Genomic DNA, 20,395 nt, shown 5'->3' with positions numbered 1-20,395 from the left:
TGCTCACTTCAGGCGGGGGCTTAAGAGGAATTTGCAACAATTAACGCCTTAACTCCCACCTGAACCGAGCACATTTTCTCCAGTTTGGCTTTACCCCCAGTGCAAAAGCTTCTGGAAAAAAGCAACAAAACTGAGACGAAAACAATGACGGAAGTGTGACAAAAAATTGAAGAAAAAAATGACAAAATGTGACAAAAAAAATGACAAAAAAATTACACAAATGTGACAAAAATGTGATAAAAATTTGACAAAAAATGACAAAAAATTGATAAAAAATGGACAAAAAAATGACAAAAATGTGACAAAAAAAATGACAAAAATGTGACAAAAAATGACAAAAATGTGACAAAAAATTACAAAGATGTGACAAAAAATGACCAAAAAATTATTTAAATAAAATTGACGAAAAAATGAAAAAAATGTGACAAAAAAAATACAAAAAAATTACACAAATGTGACAAAAATTTGATAAAAATTTGACAAAAAATGACAAAAAATTGATAAAAAATGGACAAAAAAAGGACAAAAATGTGACAAAAAAAGGACAAAAATGTGACAAAAAAAGGACAAAAATGTGACAAAAAATGACAAAGAAAATGACAAAAAAGTTACACCCAACAAAAAGTGATGGAAAAACAATCTGATGACGTGAGGAAAAAGATCCTCTCGGTTCAGGCGGGAGTTAAGAGGTTAAACATAATTCATAATTCCCGGCTCATTGTTTATTTTTATTATTAAAATCTGTATCTTGAACTGTTTTCCTCCGTGTCTGCACTGAGGCCGAGTCTGTGAAGGAGCTGATCAGACACTTCTCCTCCTCGCACTTTTCGACTGTTCCTGCTCATAGGAGGAGGAAGGAGGAAGCTGTTTCCGAAAGGGCCATGATCTGCTGAAGCTGGAGAGGTCAGATCAGATAGTCCCATGGTGTAAACTCTCTCTCTGAATGGGCCGGTCCAAAACCTTAAACTGAGCTCCTGACAGGCCCCTGCTTCACTGGCACCATTAAGAAACACTCTTAGATATAAAAGGTACAAACACAGTCCTGTATATTATCACAATCCCAGTTTTGCTGTGTGGGAGGCTGCCGCTCTGCTGGTGCTGTTCTCCTCAGGCTGGACCTCACTGCGCCTCCTGATCCTCACGGTCTGCTCTGCCGCTCGTGCTGCCAGCGGCTCAGGTCCAGGTTGAAGGCGACGATGCTGCCGGACGCCATCCCGGTGACCAGCGTCCTGTGAGAAAGACACAACGGTAAAACTGTGTCTTAATACTGTATCTGAACAAAGGTGTTTTGAGGAAGAAACTTTGGCACCGAGTTTCTCAAAGTGGATGTATCCTGCATATGGGACTTAAAGAGGGGGTATTATGCTTTTTTCAGTCACATAGCACCAGTCTATATCACACTACAATGACCAAACCTTCTGTTGGTCTGTAAATGCAGTAAATTAGAATAACTGCCTTGTATAGAATTGCTCTCTCAAAATGGCTGTAGTGAATGTCTTGAAATAGGCCTCTGTCTCTTTAAGAACCTCTGACCCTTTCAGACACGCCCCCTCCACACGCTGTCTGTGGCATCAGTGGGGAGGGGGTTCTGCTGAGGAGCAGTGGTTGGTTACTCGGCTGGTGACGAAAGCTCGGAGGCGTCTCCAGGAGGTGGGGGCGTTCCTAGGAGGACTCAGGCAAACCTATCCCTAAAATGGCCGCCATCAGAGTTTTTACAGATTACTCAAAAATACGTGAATGTGCCAAGGCAACACTTCAGGCATGTTTTTAATGAGGGAATGACATAATAACATGATGTAAAGCTTGAAAAAGTTGATTTTTTGCATAATACCCCCCTTTAAAACAGATATTACAATTTATAATGTGAAATTGTGTCTTTGTAACAATGAAATTCAGGCACTAGAGCTGGTGAAGACTTTGACTGGGGCTCCTCCTGCTGGCAGCTGTGGGAACAACTTATTAAAAACTAAGGCCCCTTCCGAAACGAGTAGTTTGGTAAGAGGTCGAACGCCAAACCGGATGTGTTTGCCGTGATAAGAAGCCTCCGAATTGGGCTGTCAGTTAGGAAGGAGTTATGGAATGGAGCTTCAATGCTAACTATCGTAGCCACTTTAGCATAGGGACCTCTGATGCTAACTCACCGGTGATTAGGAGCTGTTGCATATGCAATACAGTAGGAGGCGGCATAAGCTTTTGTTTGCCTGCAGTCTGCCAATAACCTTAAAGAAGAAGAACAGCAGCTGTGGTGATGTCACTTCCCCTTCCCCTGGGTAAGGACGGTCGAATTGGGCAAATGCTGCTGAAGCAAAAGTTCACTAACTGCACAGAGATCTAACAGTTGACCCCATGAAAGGTTAAGGATCAGGAGCTCGGGTTCGGACATAGATATGGTTTTGGACTCACTTCTAGTTTCGATTTACGCCGTGGTTCACAGCTTCAGCCCCGGCCTGATAAACAGCGGATCAGATCAGATTTAATGTTGAATTATGGGCTTTAAAAACGTGGAGGACCAGGAAGTGCAGAACAAAGTGCTGACACCGTTGAAGAAGAAACAACTACATGTCATGTTTTCATATAAAAAAAATAAGACATTTTCTGCAAAGAAATAACAAAAGTTGCCAATATATTCAGCAAAAACAACAGATAAATGGATCATTAAAGCCAGGTAATGAGAGACAGGTTTCAATGTGTTGTTTTATAATGTTAATATATTGGTTACAAACACTTTTTCAGAGGGAATATTATTAAAAATCTGAAGGAAAAAATCAAATTTGCCTCAAGAAATCAGGCCAGGGATTAGATAATAACAAAAATCCCTTTGAAAAACATTAGTAATATCTGTATATCATGTATACAGTAGTTCCAAGTCGACGGTTAAACGAGGCACTTTTTCGAGGCTTCAGTGAAGGAAATGTAAATGAGTTAATGCATCGCGCCCACGGACAGTGTGAGGTCAGAGGTCAGCTGACGACTGTGCCGAGGTCAGGCCTGGGCCTCCCTGAGCACTTCAGTAAATCATCAGACTTAAATGAGACTTTCACTGTAAAGCCGGAGTGAACTCTGTGCGCCTCTGCCCTCTGGCCACACATTCAAACCCATCAGTAATGTTTATGTGACCAGAGACTTTCTGCGTTCCTACAGGAGGAAAGAGGAAGCAAGAAAACTGCAGAATGATCCAGTTAATCCAACAAAGTCACAGAGTAACACATAAGTAGCTCCTGACACTTTGAGTTCAGAAAAGTAGCTCACAGGGTAAAAAAAAAAAAGGTTAGAGACTCCTGCCTGAGACCATGGAAAACGTAGAGAAAACGTAGAGAAATAATGTAGTTCAGCTGTGGAAAGTCAGATCAAGATCACAACAATATATCCATCTTGTAAAGGTGGAGCCAAGTCCAGGTTTTATATTTGCCAAAACAAAACGGAGCTGACGGGAACAACACAAGGTTTCTGCTTCGTACAAACACTCACAGGATTTCTGAAATCCAAATATTTCATTGCTTTAGCGCTCTCTTGTTTAACCTCTTAACTCCCACCTGAACAGGATTCCATTTTCTCCAGTTTGGCTTTACCCTAATCAAAAAGCTTCTTGGGAAAAAAGCACCAAAACAGCCACAAAGAAATGAGAAGAAAACAAGGATGTAAACTCAATAAAAATGTGACTAAAACTCAACCAAAAAGTGACAAAAATTCAACAAAAAAGTGATAAAAACTCAACAAAAATGTGACAAAAATTTAACAAAAAAGTGATAAAAACTCAACAAAAATGTGACAAAAACTCAACCAAAAAGTGACAAAAATTCAACCAAAAAATGATAAAAACTCAACAAAAATATGACAAAAACTCAACCAAAAAGTGATAAAAACTCAACAAAAATGTGACAAAAACTCAACCTAAAGGTGACAAAAATTCAACCAAAAAATGACAAAAATTCAACAAAAATCTGACAAAAACTCAACCAAAAAGTGACAAAAATTAAACCAAAAAGTGACAAAAACTCAACAAAAATGTGACAAAAACTCAACCTAAAGGTGACAAAAATTCAACCAAAAAATGACAAAAATTCAACAAAAATCTGACAAAAACTCAACCAAAAAGTGACAAAAATTAAACCAAAAAGTGACAAAAACTCAACAAAAATGTGACAAAAACTCAACCTAAAAGTGACAAAAATTCAACAAAAATGGGACAAAAACTCAACCAAAAAGTGACAAAAAATAAACCAAAAAGTGATAAAAACTCAACAAAAATGTGACAAAAACTCAACCTAAAAGTGACAAAAATTCAACCAAAAATGTGACAAAAACTCAACCAAAAAGTGACAAAAATTCAACAAAAATGTGACAAAAACTCAACCAAAAAGTGACAAAAATTCAACAAAAATGGGACAAAAATTCAACCAAAAAGTGACAAAAATTCAACCAAAAAGTGACAAAAACTCAACAAAAATGTGACCAAAATTAAAAAAATAATAATAAATACATTTCAAATGAGGTGCTACACAGGCCAATATAAAAGCCAAAGAGGACAGAATGCATTTGGTTTAGGCGGGTGGTAAGAGGTTAAATATCATCAGTGTGATGGAGGTGAAATCTGTTATGTGCCAGGTCTCTCTTGTAAAAGAGATTGTAAATCTCAATGAGGTTCTACCTGGTTAAATAAAGGAATACAAAAAAAAAACATAAATAACAGAGAATGCTAACGCTGGCATTAGCTTCATGCTACATAGTAACTTCAATGGCTGTTTTTTTTTTTCCTTCTAGTGGACAATCTGCTCTGTAAAAACATTCACAATTGTGACTTTTTTTGAGTGAGCCGTGAGTGCAGGGTATCTGCAGAGTTGGACAAGTCAAATTTAAGACATTTTAAGACCTTTTTAAGACCACAAAGTCTCAAAAATAAGACCTGTTATTGAACGCACAATATATAAATGGACTGTACAGAAAATCACCGTCACAAAAATCCAAGTGTCAAACTGTTGTTTTTGATTTCACAGTGGGATGTACAAATGTAAGAACTTCATTTTTCACATTAGGCATTTTGACAACCATTCAAGTTTTAACAACCTTATCCCATAATAAGAATATTGAGATTGAATAATTACTCACAATGCTGTCTAAACACGCTGAGGCTAAAGCTTAAACCTGGAACAGTCTTCATGAGGATGTGGCCTCAACTCTGACAATGTTCAAATACAAATTCTTTTTACCTTTGAATATGACGCTGACAGTATTTTATCTGCACTCTTGCCTTTTGCTGTAACTAAAAAGCACTATGAGTGTAAGTGCCATTATTATCCACTATTATGACTGATAACTGATCATTAACCTCTTAACTCCCGCCTGAACCGAGAGGATCTTTTTCTTCACGTCATCAGATTTTTTTCCCATCATTTTTTTGTTGGGTATTCAACTCCCTTTTGCAACTTTTTCGTCATTTTTTTGTCATTTTTTGGTCAATTTTTTGTAATTTTTTGTCACAAATTTATCACATTTTTGTATTTTTTTTGTAATTGTTTTGACATTTTTTTGTCAGTTTTTTGTCATATTTTGTCTTTTTTTTTTGTCAATTTTTTGTCACATTTTTTGTCATTTTTTTGTCACATTTCTTTTTTTCATCAATTTTTTAATCCATTTTTTGTCATTTTTTTGTTACATTTTGGTCATTTTTTGTTATTTTTTTGTTATTTTTTGTCACATTTTTTCGTCAATTTTTTCATAGTTTTTTTTATCAATTTTTTGTCCATTTCTTGTGACATTTTTGGGACATTTTTGCCACTTTTTCATCAATTTTTCATCACTTTTTTGTCAATGTTTTCTCACTTTTTTGTCACATTTCCATCATTGTTTTCGTCTCAGTTTTGTCGCTATTTTCACAGCTTTTTTCCAGAAGCTTTTGGACTGGGGTAAAGCCAAACTGGAGAAAATGTGCTCGGTTCAGGTGGGAGTTAAGGGGTTAATGCCCTGAACGCAGCGCTAAGTCGGTCCAGGCCTGGTTTTTCGCCCCAGTCCACCCCTGAGTTTTCTGTATGCTTGATAATTAAACTTATAAGGAGCAACAGTAAAAAACCTCCTCCTGTTGAGTTTCTCGTCTCCATGGTAACATGTGCTGCATTCAGGTTCCTGTACATGTGACCGTACAGATGAATGCGCCGTGTTGTGTCGTGGACCTGACTGTAAAGGCCCCGGGGTCGCTCGTCCCGAGGCGCTGACCCCCGTGACCTCTGGCCTCGGGGGTCACATGACGAGGCCGGCGCCTCAGCCCCGGGGCGGACAGCGGCGGCGTTATGTGCGTACAGTCCGGAACACAGAGGTTAGTATTCAAACGCGTGGAGTAATGTTAACCCTGCGTCCTCGTTAAACGTGGGGCACTCTTGGGGGGAGGGGGGGGGGGGTGCTCTCGGCTCGCGGGGTCGACTGTGCACCCTCTGACTCAGAATACAGCCAGTCTGATACATTTTCTTCACAGCAGTAGATCTGTTCAGCGATTTCTAGCACGAAACACAAATAACAGCAAATAATAATAGTTACTTCATCGTTATTTTTTCGGTATACGTTTGCGTTTTATTCTATCTGTGCAAATAACTTTAAAACAAACGCTGACGATGGTAAAAGCCAAGTTTTAGTCGAACAAAATCAACAATTACAGCAAAATAGAAAATGGTATGTGAAATATGTAAGTCTGCTTTGCAAAAATAAATAAAAAAAATAAATGTGAAAAATAACAATCGTTTTTTCCCCCGATTATGCTAATTTTGTAATCGTTCAGAGGAATAATCGAAATTGTAATTGAATTTCGATTAATTGCACAGCCCTATGCTCAACTATCTGCTTTCTTTTTTTTTCTTTTTTTTCTTTTTTTATTTAAGGTAGTGCAAACAATACAAAAACAGTAGACAAGTCCACTGACGTGTAATAACCATAAATTCTATACAACAACAAAAGAAGGCACAAGTTGGAAGTGCTACCTTAAATTCTATTTACATGTGTATGCGTGTGTGTGAGTGTGTGTGCGTGCGCGTGTGTGCATGTGTGTGCGTGCCTGTATGAAATGCTAAGTGCGACTTGGATATGTTTATAGGGGAAACACAAGAGAAGGAGAGTTTTGGCAGTATAGAAAGGAGCAGAAAAATACTAATAATAATAATAATAATAGTAATAGTCATACAACTAGAATATATAATAGTAAAATCAATCAAATAGAAGACATTTCTCTTCAATTATACAATGCTTATAATTTTATTTAATTTATTTATTAATCATTTTTACTTATATAAGTTCAATACCCTTTTTGAAGTGGATGTAAAACCAGGGGCTTAACTATCTGCTTTCTATCGATCTATCATCCATTTTCTTCCGCTTTATCCGGGGCCGGGTCGCGGGGGCAGCGTCTCAGCAGAGATGCCCAAACTTCCCGGTCCACACACACCTCCTCCAGCTGTTCTGGGTCTTCCACAAGGCTTTGTCCCACTAGGACATGCCTGGAACACCTCCCGAGGGAGGTGTTCCAGGAGGTATCCGGAACAGATGCCCGAGCCACCTCAGCTGCTCCTTTCGACGTGAAGGAGAAGCAACTCTTCTCTGAGCTCCTCACCCGATCTCGAAGGGTGCGCCCAGACACCCTGCGAAGGAAACTCATTTCGCCCGCTTGTATTCGCGATCTTGTCCTTTCGGTCATTACCCAAATTTTTAGTATTTTTAGAGACATTTTAGTATCCAAACAAATGATTTACAAGGCTATGTTGGGATTTTCAACAGATCTCGCCGTAAGCCCCTCCCCGCTCCCTTCTTGCTCCCCTTTGCTGCACTGCTGTTTCAATAAAGAGAAAGAAAAGTAGAGCGTGCGTGTGGCTGTACTTGGTGGTGAGTAGATTAATTTTAGAGATGGAGAGATGATTTACGGAGGACCTCAGGAGGAGCTTTTAAAGAACTGCCGCTGGGGAGGATAGATACAGACGGCATCTCTGGAATCGCCCATATATGGTCATTTTTGAAAAAAGTTAAGGGGGAAAACAATTTTGAAAAAATTTAAATTTTCTCTAATTATTCAAAAACTACTGTAACAAACGCTGAATTATGAACATAGTTTCTACTAAATAATGATACAAAGACATGGGGAGGAGCAAAGTGGCTCAACAGCCCATAAATACATAAATAACGGAGAATGCTAACATGATGCTACATTGCTACACACACGGTTAGCTAGCGCGAGCTACAACTGCCGTTTTTTCATTTCTACAGAACAATCTGTTGCAACAAAATATCCATATGGGCCCGATTTACACTTGACTTTATTTATGTGATAAATAAGTTCATGTTTCACCAGAAAATGGCTAAAATGAGCGGAAAATTGTGTTTCTCTAAAGATTCTATTTTCCCCCTCGGCGAAGCCACGCCCCCTTCTATGACGAGATGCCGTCTGTATCTATCAGAGATTACTCAAAGATGCGTGAGTGGATCGAAACACAGCTCCAGGCCTGTTTTTGATGAGAGAACAACAGCGTAACAAGGTAATAAGCTGTAAAAAGTTTGCACACTCCCTTTAATGACATTCAAGGCCTTCATTTTGGCACTTGAATGTCTTGCAGAAACTCATGAGCCAATCAGGAGCCGCCTCGACTCTCCATCTTCTCCCTCGCTAACGCGCCGACCAGCCTCCCCAGACACAAAGTGGATCCGTTCAGACGTGGATCTCGTGTTTCCCATGTTACATCTGTTCTTCCGCCCCAAAAAAAAGACATTGGTTCTGAGAAGACGTTACGCTATTTTGTCTCTATGGCAACTGCGTCCTTGCTTCCAGGAAGCTCCTAAAGGCGCTCGCTGACAGCTCTGAGACGCAGAGCTTTTTACATCGCCCACGCCGCTCTCTCCAGGGAGCTGTGTATCTGCGGCAGACAAACAGGATTTACTCAAACAGACCCACGCACTGGCCTCGCTACAGCAATGCCGGGGCTTTAGGAACGCTCAGAATATCTTTAGGGTTTGGCTGAGAACGTAACTCGGGGTCACAGACGTTTTCAGCGAATATACTGGCAGAGCATATCGAGAAAAGCCTAAGAATAAACCCATAGGTCGACCTCGAATTTCTAGATTACGTTTTGCAATAATGCGGCCCTCACTTTCTACACCCCAGGGAATGAACGTGAAAAGATGTTTTGCCAGTTATAGCAGCTAAAAGCCACTGTGGATGTCTCATTTCCTCTGGTTTGCAAGATCCTACAGACATCGAGTTAACCTCTTAACTCCCGCCTGAACCGAGAGGTTTGCCATCATTTGTTTGATGGGTATTCAACTCATTTTAGTAACTTTTTTGTCATTTTTTTGTCACATTTTTGTCACATTTTTGTCATTTTTTGTCACATTTGTGTAATTTTTTTTGTCACTTTTTTTTCCATCCATTTTTTATCAAATTTTTGACATTTTTTTGTCACATTTTTGTAATTTTTTTTGTCACATTTCTGTCATTTTTTTGTCACATTTTTGTCATTTTTTCATCCATTTTTTATCAATTTTTTGTATTTTTTGGTCACATTTTTGTCATTTTTTGTCAAATTTTTGTATTTTTTTGTCAAATTTTTATCATATTTTTGTCACATTTTTGTAATTTTTTTGTGACATTTTTGTGACATTTTTGCCACTTTTTCATACATTTTTCGTCACTTCTTTGGTCAATGTTTTCTCACTTTTTTGTCACATTTCCATCATTGTTTTCGTCTCAGTTTTCTTGCTATTTTCACAGGTTTTTTCCAGAACCTTTTGGATTGGGGTAAAGCCAAACTGGATAAAATGTGCTCGGTTCAGATGGGAGGTAAGGGGTTAACCTCTCCTTCATCGAGCACATTCATTTCCAGTTCGACTTCCAAAAGTGTCAACATAGAAGGGAAAAGAAGCTACAAAAATGTACATTTGGCAAAATGTGACGCATTAAAGGAATAGGCCACCGTTTTTACATACTAAGATATGTTCTTACCTCACTTTAGACGTGTTAATATATCCCCGTCTGGTCTTTGTCCGTGCGCTCTGCCAGGCAAACGGAGCACATACGCAGCCTCTCCCACATGTCACATAGCTCCGAAAAAGCTCACGATAGAAGCTACCAAGCTCTTCCACGTGTTCCCTATTTAAATAAAGTTACGTGAAGTGTTTTCATGCGAAGTATATTTACACAGAAATGTAACGTGTCGATTTTATAAGCAAATAAAAAGGGGGACTATATTGTGAGGCGTAATGATACGAGGAGCAAAACGTCCGCGCAGTAACTCCTAAAGACTTCCCCCGCTCACTTCCGTCAATAACCTTTAGGAGTTACTGCGCGGACGTTTTGCTCCTCGTATCATTACGCCTCACAATATAGTCCCCCTTTTTATTTGCTTATAAAATCGACATGTTACATTTCTGTGTAAATATACTTCGCATGAAAACACTTCACGTAATTTTATTTAAATAGGGAACACGTGGAAGAGCTTGGTAGCTTCTATCGTGAGCTTTTTCGGAGCTATGTGACATGTGGGAGAGGCTGCGTATGTGCTCCGTTTGCGTGACAGAGCGCGCGGACAAAGACCAGACGGGGATATATTAACACGACTAAGAACATATCTTAGTATGTAAAAACGGTGGCCTATTCCTTTAAAGGGACTATACATGCCTTTCAGTCATGTGACGATTGTTGTTATGGCGGCCATTTTGAATACCTAAGTAGTAGTTGATGTGTACCTGTCTGGTCTTTGTGCCCGTGGAAGAGCGTGGTCGCTTCTAACTTCATCCCCGTTTGGAGCTAAAGGAATACACTGGGAGAGGCCAAATGCTAACAACATCTTTGGTTGTTTTGTGTGACTGAGGGCACACACAAAGACCAGACAGGTACGGATCAACTCATCTAAGCTCAGGTAAAAACATATCTCAGTGTGGAAAAACGATGGCCTGTTCCTTTAAACTCCGTATAGTCCCTTTAAAAATGTTAAAGCGTTCGTGTTTTCACAGTTTTTTAAGGTCGTGTTTTGGTCAGTTTTTCATTGCACTTTTGTCGCTTTTTTGTTGCTCTTTCTTGTTGATTTTGTGTTGCTTTTTCATCACTCTCTAGCCGTGTTTTTGACTCTTCTTTGCCATGTTTTTTTTTCACATTTTTGAAGCGTTTTTGTTGTGTTTTCGACTTTTTAAAATTGCTTTTTTTGTCACTTTTTCATCTAATTTTGTCAGTATTTTGTGCCTTTTTTTTGTTGCGATTAAGTCACTTTTTGGTTGTTTTTTCCATCACGTTTTTATCGCTCTTTTGCCACTTTTGTTGCTTTTAGATTTGGGTAAAGCCAAACAGTAGAGAATGTGCTCGGGGTCTCTCTCCTCACCCACCTCTGGTCATGCGACAGGTCCATGGCCCGGATCCCGGCGTCGCAGCCCGGGAAGCTGTAGAGGCGGGTGAAGTCCCAGGCCTGCCACACCTGCACCTGCCCTCTGTCGCCCCCTGTCAGCAGAGTGTGGCCGTCGCTGCTCAGCACCATGGCCTGGAGACGACGTGGAAACACTCTGTAAGCGGGTGAAGAAGCCAGAATCGTGTGTTCGGGAGCTTCTTCTCCTCGGTTTGTCACTGAGGGGAACGTACCCTGGTGGCGTCGTCGATCTCCGTGTGGGCCAGCAGTTTCCCGTTGATGCTGAAGTTACAGAAGTGCCCGCGCTCGTAGCAGACGACGCAGTGGCCCTCGCTGGACACAGAGAGGAGCTGGGGGCCCAGGCAGCGGTCGGGGCCCTCCAGAGCCCGCAGCAGCTCCCCGGTGATGGTGTGGACCAGGCAGGGGCCCGCTGGTAAGTCAGAACACAGGTACGTTTCACAAAGAGCGGCTTCACATTTTGAGCCAGGACCTAAAAGGAAACCGTTTTCTGATTCTGACCTTTCGCTCCACTGAAGACCAGGCCCAGCTCGGCGCACACGGCCACACACGCCACCTCCTGGTCATGTCCGGTCAGTACAGCTCGAGGGGAGGGGCGCTCACCTGTAAAACATCACAGAAAACAGGCTTTAAAGGGGGAGGGACTCTGCCACAGCCGCGGTGCTTAAAGGAGCTATACCTGATTATACAGAGAAACAGGGTCACTCAAATTTCAAATTGCTATTTTCTGGTCCAAACTAACAAAATTTGTCACAAAGACTGAGTTTAAACCAGGTTTCACAACTTACAGGGAGGAAAACAGTCACTTCACTGTGAAATATGCCTACCAGCCTGACATTTTATGACTGTTTAACCTCTTAACTCCCGCCTGAACCGAGAGGATCTTCTTCCTCACGTTATTAGATTTTTTTTCCATCATTTTTTTGTTGGGTTGTCAATTCATTTTTGTAACTTTTTTGTCTTTTTTTTGTCATTTTTTGGTCATTTTTTTGTCCAATTTTTTACCATATTTTTGTATTTTTTTGGTAACATTTTGTCACATTTTTATCATTTTTTGTCAATTTTTTGTGACATTTTTGCCACTTTTTCATCAATTTTTCGTCACTTTTTTGTCACTGTTTTCTCGCTTTTTTGTCACATTTTCATCATTGTTTTCGTCTCAGTTTTGTTGCTATTTTCACAGCTTTTTTCCAGAAGCTTTTGGACTGGGGTAAAGCCAAACTGGAGAAAATGTGCTCGGTTCAGGTGGGAGTTAAGGGGTTAAAAGGCTTTAAAACCAGTATTTTTGTTCTGCTTTTACCATATATTAAAGGACAAATCAAATTTTATACCAAACACAGAAAATAAAAAAATCAAGTCAAGCTCCTTGAAAGAGACTATATGGAGTTTAAAAATGTTAAAATTTAGTATTTTCCTCCCCCTTCATGTTCCAGCCATGTCCTAATGTGTAGAATGAGCTCAGACCTGTTCACCACAACTGCCTCTAAAATCCTGCACTGTCACTCAGAAAGATGTTACTTCAGGTCTGAAGTGCCGTCATGCACGAGCTTAAAGGGGGGGCATTATGCAAAATCGACTTTTTCAAGCTTTACATCATGTTTTATGTCATTCCCTCATTAAAAACATGCCTGAAGTGTTGCCTTGGCACATTCACGTATTTTTGAGTAATCTGTAAAAACTCTGATGGTGGCCATTTTAGGGATAGGTTTGCCTGAGTCCTCCTAGGAACGCCCCCACCTCCTGGAGACGCCTCCGAGCTTTCGTCAACCAACCACTGCTCCTCAGCAGAACCCCCTCCCCACTGATTCGTCATCATTGTAGTGTGCTATAGACTGGTGTAACGCAGGTGTCAAATTCATTCATTTGCCCTTCTCCAACTCTATGGTTGCCTCCGCGCTATCGCGAGAATAGGGTCATGTGACCACGTCCCGCCAATCACGTCCCTTTAATAACGGGTATCCGGAAGTTACCGGTAGACGCGAGGGAAGCCCAAACATTTGCTGCTGCAGGTATGTTGTTCGCTCGGTCTTTAAAATAACATCCGTTTACTGTCTCAAACTAAAATGCTTAAATGTAAACCGTAGGAGCCGACTACCAGTGCCGGACCACGTTACACGAGCCGTGCATTCGGTGAAACGCGGACTTGGTAAGAACGCACACAACCATGTAGCTTAGCGTTAGCCGCACCCCTTTGGCTTTGTGGGGGTCCGGTTAGCATTTGCTATTTGTGCCATATTTCTATCCGTTCTTTAGGATATTCACCAAATACGAATAGTAATGATGTAAACTGGTTTGTGTATTGAATGTTACAGCTGAAAGTTGTTAAAGCAAGGATTGTAAGTGGCGTTTTTTAGCCCAAACTTGTGATTATGATATTGACGTAATGTTTTGAATTTGTCTTAAGCACTACGCACTTTAGTGCACCTTACGCATTAAGTTGCTAGTTTTATACAAAGAAAGTACCATTGAATTTAATGCTCTTTTATGTGTATTACTATGCACTTTTGTTTAGAGTCTAGTGATATACTAACCCAGTTAGTGGGGTTGCTGCTATCAGCTAATAGTTGCACATTGTTGATTGTTGATTGGACATGTCTAAATTATGATTCTATTGTACAATGTGGATAGAGAGATTATGAGTTGTAATACGATTAGTGTGACTATAGGATTGATAAATGTGTACACAACTTAGACTATTGTTCTTGGTGCTGTTTTATGCAGGCCAGGCTTTTTACATTGATGGCGAGCTACTGAAACAGAATTCTGGCCCAAAGAAGAAGTATCCATGCCTGGAGATAACCACTAGGAACCCGACCTCCTGCTCTGTCCGGGCTGGTAGGAGGCTCTTGCAGCCACCCTCGCAAACTCTCGCACCCCAGTCTACGGCCCCTCTCACACTCATTCACTCACTCCTCCCCCACGGGTCACTACCTTTCCCCCCTGGATATCCAATCATGGACAATGGGTCGTATGAACTGTTGAACTGAACCGCACACTGAACTTTATCCGAAAAGTTACAAGACTCTGAAATCAAATTGCGTTTATTGCACATCATGCCTATTTGAACTGCGGAATTGTTTATTTTCTTTGGTTTGTTTTGTACATACCATGGTTGTTTTGAATGGCCATTCCATTGTTGTCTGTCCACATAATTTTACTTGCATAATATATGGTACCATCAAAAAGCAAACTCTGGTCTCTGCCTCCTCTCTCCGAGTCGACACCTAGACTTCTAGCCCATTAACACGAAAGTGAATTCCAGTGCAAATCATACATTGTTGTTTAGTAGCAGCATATTGGTTACACTGGTGCTATGTGATTGAAACTGCAGTTACACGTATGACCTGAGGTGGCAGTAGTGAGCATAAATGACCAACTTGCGTCTAGTTCCTTTAAGTCAGGCTCAAATATGTCTATGGGGACAATGTAGTACTGTACATCAAGGATTCAGTGTTTGTTGGCAACAGGAAGTTGAAACTTGTTCCTTTAGAAAAATCAATTAGCAGCATTGCTATTTTCAACATGACACAAACAGATCGATGCTTCGTAAACAAGACAATCTGCGCTCTGGAAGATCTGAAAGAGTCCTGGGAAATTGTCAAAAGAAGCAGAAGCATTCCTTAATTTGGTGCAGCCAATGGGGGTCAAAGCTCATTTTCATTATCGGAGTAAAAGCACAGATACTACTGATCAAAGTATTTTCAAACACAAAAATCCTGCACTGTATGGCAACACGACAGGAGCTGTAGACTAGACTTTGCCGCAGTCGAGGGGCGCACTTTGAAGTCTACCCTGGACCTGGTTCATTAAATCCATGGTCAATGGCGAACAACCTTCTTCCCGTTACCAGACTCTCTCCAAGGTGGGGGGTGAGGGGAAGGGGAGATGAACACGTGCTTCCATTTGGATCACTTTTCTGCCGAGTGCATATCCCGTGCTCTGACGCCGGAGCAGGAAGTTTTTATTTTCTCTTTCTCTCGGGACGCGGTGAGATAAATATAGTTTGTAGTTTGTCCTGTGAGAGCTTAAAGGGGATGTAACCTACATGCTGAATGAAGCGCACGAGGAGGAAGAGATGATGAGTCTGCGAAGAAGCTGCAGATCTCTCACCAAGCCTCAGTCAATTTATTTTATTTAATAAGCAACGCCCTTTAGCCACTCGGCGCAATCGCTGAGTTCGTTTTAACCTCCATGAACATATTTTTGATCGCCACGGTTAGCAACAGTATGCTAACTAATCCAGACTGTCACAGAAAGAAATACCTAAAGCAGCCTAATAAAATAAACGTTTGTTTTATAGTTTATGAAATGCTTTTGAAGAATCACTAGATTCTGTGTAGGCTCTCAGTCGTACAGGACTCTTCTGTACTCTGTAGTTCGTCTTTTGGATGAGAGTACAGAAGATGACTCTAGAACCTTCATTGAGGATCCTTTTTGCATTTTTTTCCCCATTAGTTTATTAATACTGTAGATATAATTGATAATGTGTCCAGAACATCATGACAAGAAAATACTTTGTTTACTCAAAATGGAGAAAGTCTCTTGGCATCAGTTTAACACATTGAGCTGTTTTGGGGATTTAGCTGTAGAGAGCCAACAATCCAGACCATTTTTCATGTTGTTTGTAGCACCACAGTGTATTCTATGTTATAGCTATGGACACACGCTGTGGCTCGTTTGAAATACAAGCCTCTAAGCTCTCTGTGGGTGAAAACAGTTTGATTCTACGCGCCTCGGTTCCTGAGAAACCTAAACTAAACAGAGGCGAATTTGGATCAAAATCAAAGATTTTTTTCTAGATTCTGAGATAATGTGTGTTTTATGAAACACTTTCTGATTAACTCCTCTCTCTTCTCTGGACGGACACTAGTGATGCGCCGGTCGACCCGAAACCCGCGGTCAACCCGCGGATTCGGTCGGGTCGGGTACCTCAAAATTACGGCAAACTTCGGGTGCGGGTGGGTCGGGTTAAAAAGTGCACTTTTTTCTTTCCTTATATTGTTGGCTTACTACATACAGTGCATGCTTATCCATAAAGGCCACACAAAGCCGGCTGTATTTTGTTGAATGTTTTGTTTCATGGGGTAAACGTATCTTTATGTTATGTTTGCATGTTATGTTTAGATGTCACCTGGCCTATCGCTTCTGTATGACTTTGATCACCGCTACAAATACGTCACAATAGCCGTGTCCAAGCACATGATGACACGCACATGTGATGAAAGTAATGCATCAACAAGAAGCAAGGTAGAACTAAAATCAAAGACACAGCATATTAATGACCTGAGGAGGGCAACTTCTTAGCGTCAGGTAAAGCTGCTCCACTTTAGTCCAAACTCCGTTCACTTTGTCAGAAAGACTCGTCCATGACGTGGTGGAAGTAAAGTCTCATGATAGTTTCTGCTTCTCGTTTCCTGATAAGTCCATTCGCGATTTCAAAGGTTCCTCAGCGGTGCAGTAAGTAGCAAAACAAAGCATCAAGGGCTAATTCTCCTGTAAACTCGCGGTCACGTGGCGCGCTCGCGTTTGAGTGATATCCAGCTGCAGCGTGACTCATGCAGCAGTTTTTTAATGTGTGCAGGTCGGGTCGGGTCGGGAAACTGAGAGGCTTTTCTCCGGGTCGACCCGCGCATCTCTAACGGACACTAATGTTATGTGAAGAGTTAAGTGACTAAATATCTCCATTTCCAACGACAACATTGTTGACACGTTTTGAAACACCGCGTGTTCTCGATCTCTTTTTATGGCGTGTGTATTTAAACAGCCTGGTTCTGGATTGAAGACTTTAACAGGATGTTTCTCAGCCGCCCTTGACCATTTAAAAACTCAGAGAAATGTTAAAATCTCAACTGTTCCGATCTTTCCATTAGTCAAACATGCCCCAGAGAGAGAGAGAAATGTCAGGTTTACAGCTGTTCGCTACAACACCACGCCCCCCCCCCCCCCCCCCCCCCCCTCAGACTAAAAAAAGAAAAGAAACGCCATAATATCTATAAAAGGGCCAGATCCTGACCCTTCACAAGTTTTTGATCGTCATCTATTTCACTTCTGTTCATCACAGAGCTACTAAAACCCTGGAAGTTTTTCTGTTTTTGGCTCTCAGTGTGTTCATATCAGATAGAATGTGTTCATATCCTCAAACCCTCAGAATCCATATCAGAAGCTAAAAAGCTGTATTGGTGCATCTCTAAAGTCTGGACCGACGCTGTTCTTGCTCCAGGCGCAGCATCAGGCCCTGTGTGTTTGACAGATCCTTTCCACATTCATCACCTTCAGATGAAAAGAGAAATTAATTCCGCCAAATAAATTCCTCAGCATCGAGAAGAGCGAGTCAGAATCACTCATTATTCAGTGCTCAGTGTGGAAGAGAAATGTGAAATCCAGACTTCAGCAGATTCCAGATCCAAACTTTGTGACTGACGGCTCGTCCCGCGCCATAATCCGGACACGTGTCACAGCCCTGTCCTCCTCTGCGTCCCCCGTGCAGGTGTGGGGACCGGGGGGTGTTCGGAGGGGGGGGGGGGCTCCCCATGGGACCAGCTCCGCGGCTGACCTGTCAGTCCCACCGCTGGCACCGAAAGAAGAGGGGGGGGGGGGGGGGCGCGTCCGGGACAAGTGTCAGAAAAATCCTCCAGGGGAAAAAGGGACCGAGGACAGCTCACCTACCTGACAAAAGATTCAATCACCGGGCACTGTCCCGGGCCTCCCCAGGGATGAGCTGGAGTCAGGGAGCGCAATTACCAGCTGCGGATATATACCCCCCCCCACTCTCACACAGTCACACACATAACCCCCCCCTCCCCTTCCAGAGCGGGCTGTAGAGCGGAGCAGGGCGTAATTTTAATTATTACATATTTAAGGTGCTTCTCGGGAGCAGCGGGAAATCAATTTCATGGATAAGTTACACATGGGGGGGGGCAGAGGGAGGGGGGGGGGGGGTCACGCTCGGATGTTTAAAGCCGCACTGCAGGATATGTGGGAACAGAGGAGATAAAGATGAAAGCTAAGGTGGTCCAATGATAGACATTTTGAAAGGAAACAAAAATGGCGAATGCAACAGAAAACGATGGCGATTCCACACAATCATGCCGTGTTTTTTCACCTACATCTGTTACAACTCACTTACAAGGAAATGCGGCACTTTGATATGCAAACAAACTGTCGAAGTTCTCGGTCATACCTTCACTCGAGTTTGGCGATATTTATGTAACCGAGCGTTTTGGGTATAGTTTCTTGATTGATTAAAGCCTTTCTGCAGACAGATGTTTTGAGTCAGGATGGGTATTGAATACATCTGTATGGCAACCAAAAAGAAAGGATATTCTCATTGTCATGAGTAAGATAAGATACTTGATACTTCGCTAAACCAGCAGGCTAATAATACTGTAAAACATGTGTTGAATTGGACACCCAGCTCGTTGTATAGTGAGCTTAGCCTGGCTAACGCCAGACTAAAATCACAAGTGCAGTTTGAATTGATTGGAGCGCACACAGCAGTCTGGTGTTAGCCAGGTTATAGATCACTCTATCACAGATTAACAAACAGTAAATCTCACATTGACAGTAAATCCTTCTAAGCTACAGCAGTTTTCAATAGGCTAATCATTTGATGAGATATCCAATTGAAAAGTACAATGGGACCCCATTAAAAGAGTAAAGAGATGAGAAATTCTGACACCACTGATTTGCATCCAACTGTGCAACAAGTTTCAGGCATTTCAGCGCTTTTGAAATGTAGATTTTCAATGAAACGTTGGTGATGGAGTCACTTAGTTGACGTGACGTCATGCGGAAGGCACCTATACAGGTGAGTCGAATTGATGCTTTTAAAGCACTGCAGGTGTCGTAGCAAGTTGCGATTTTTTAACTTATTAAATGTCTTGGAGAGTAAATACTACGCTGACAGAAAAGACGAAGGGACAGAGGGATATTGTACATCCAATTATACAATGGAAATGATTTTTTTCTGGCTGTAAATACTGTTTAAAGTGACGCTAGCCCACAATTAGCTTTGCCCGTTAGCATGTTAGCTTCTTCGTGATTCTATTAGTGTGTATTGGTGGCTCCGACCCAGTGGCAGTCAAGTTGGAAACATGGTTTTCTGGCCAGAGACCCCAGGGGGAGATGAAAGACCCTCCAAGCATCCCATAAACACTTGTATTACCCCCACAGGGACTACTGAGTATATCACCAAGAAGAGTGGGAAAAAAGTGTGCAATATCTTTTCTAGATCCTTAGAATTAGTCACTATGAACCTCTCACCCCGCCTTAACCAAGCTTTAAATCTAAAAGCTTCTTGACTAAAGAGTTTACAGCCTCATTTGAAAGCTAAGATACAAAACTGGTCTAAGACTTTTTCTTCACTTTGCTGATGTGCATTTTGATTACAGCCAAAACAATGGTTTCCTCCTGTCCCTCAGACACACTTCCCCGTCTCGTCTGAGGCATCATTTGGGCTGCATGTGAGCTGTGTTGGTGAAAGTATCAGGGGAATGGTGTTTTCCTGCCACTGCCCCGTGCTAATTGGAGCCACCCGAGCTGAAACTCTTAATTAACTGTCGGGGCCTCAGTCAAGTTAATTAGAAACTCTCCAATCCTGCCTTCACACAATGGGAAACCTGAGATCCTGCCATCAACGCCACACTGTTGTCCACCCCTGTCAGGAGAGAGTTTTTATAATTTCATTACAGGAACGTCTGACAACTCTCTGTAAATCATTCAGAACGGCTGTGGTCGTTCAAAGAGGGAAAAATACACGATCATTTCAGAACCTGAATTACTGACACACTGTTGAGTTTCTGAGTTTAGAGCAAACTAGTGCAACCGTTTGATTTTGAGGTAATGAAAACTGTAATTAACCCGTGTATGCTGGTCCTTGTGCCGAAATAATGAGCTGCTTTGAGAAGTTTTAAAAGTCATTGAATGAATAGTGTTCATACTACGACCTTAAAGCAATGTAACGTGTTTACCTTAATAAATCCTTTCCGTAGTCCCTGTGGGGGTAATACAGGTGTTAA

General features: G+C 41.5%; 1 protein-coding gene across 1 annotated transcript in view; it reads right to left on the bottom strand.

Annotated features, from left to right (window-relative positions):
• Positions 1-1,075: 1,075 nt before the first annotated feature.
• Positions 1,076-20,395, bottom strand: part of LOC306966731 (neurobeachin-like) — a 684,825-nt gene continuing 665,505 nt past the window's right edge. The window contains exons 53-56 of the mRNA XM_079561544.1: positions 11,880-11,981; positions 11,594-11,790; positions 11,344-11,495; positions 1,076-1,229 (exon numbers count right to left, since the gene is read on the bottom strand). Coding sequence (XP_079417670.1) covers positions 1,139-1,229; positions 11,344-11,495; positions 11,594-11,790; positions 11,880-11,981 — 542 coding nt within the window. The 3' untranslated portion in view covers positions 1,076-1,138. The remainder of the gene's footprint in view (positions 1,230-11,343; positions 11,496-11,593; positions 11,791-11,879; positions 11,982-20,395) is intronic.

Source organism: Gobius niger (genome assembly GCF_951799975.1).
Source record: "Gobius niger genome assembly, chromosome: 1".
NCBI lineage: Eukaryota > Metazoa > Chordata > Actinopteri > Gobiiformes > Gobiidae > Gobius > Gobius niger.
Note: the sequence above shows the minus strand (reverse complement) of the source record. Positions and strands in the feature narration are given on the sequence as shown.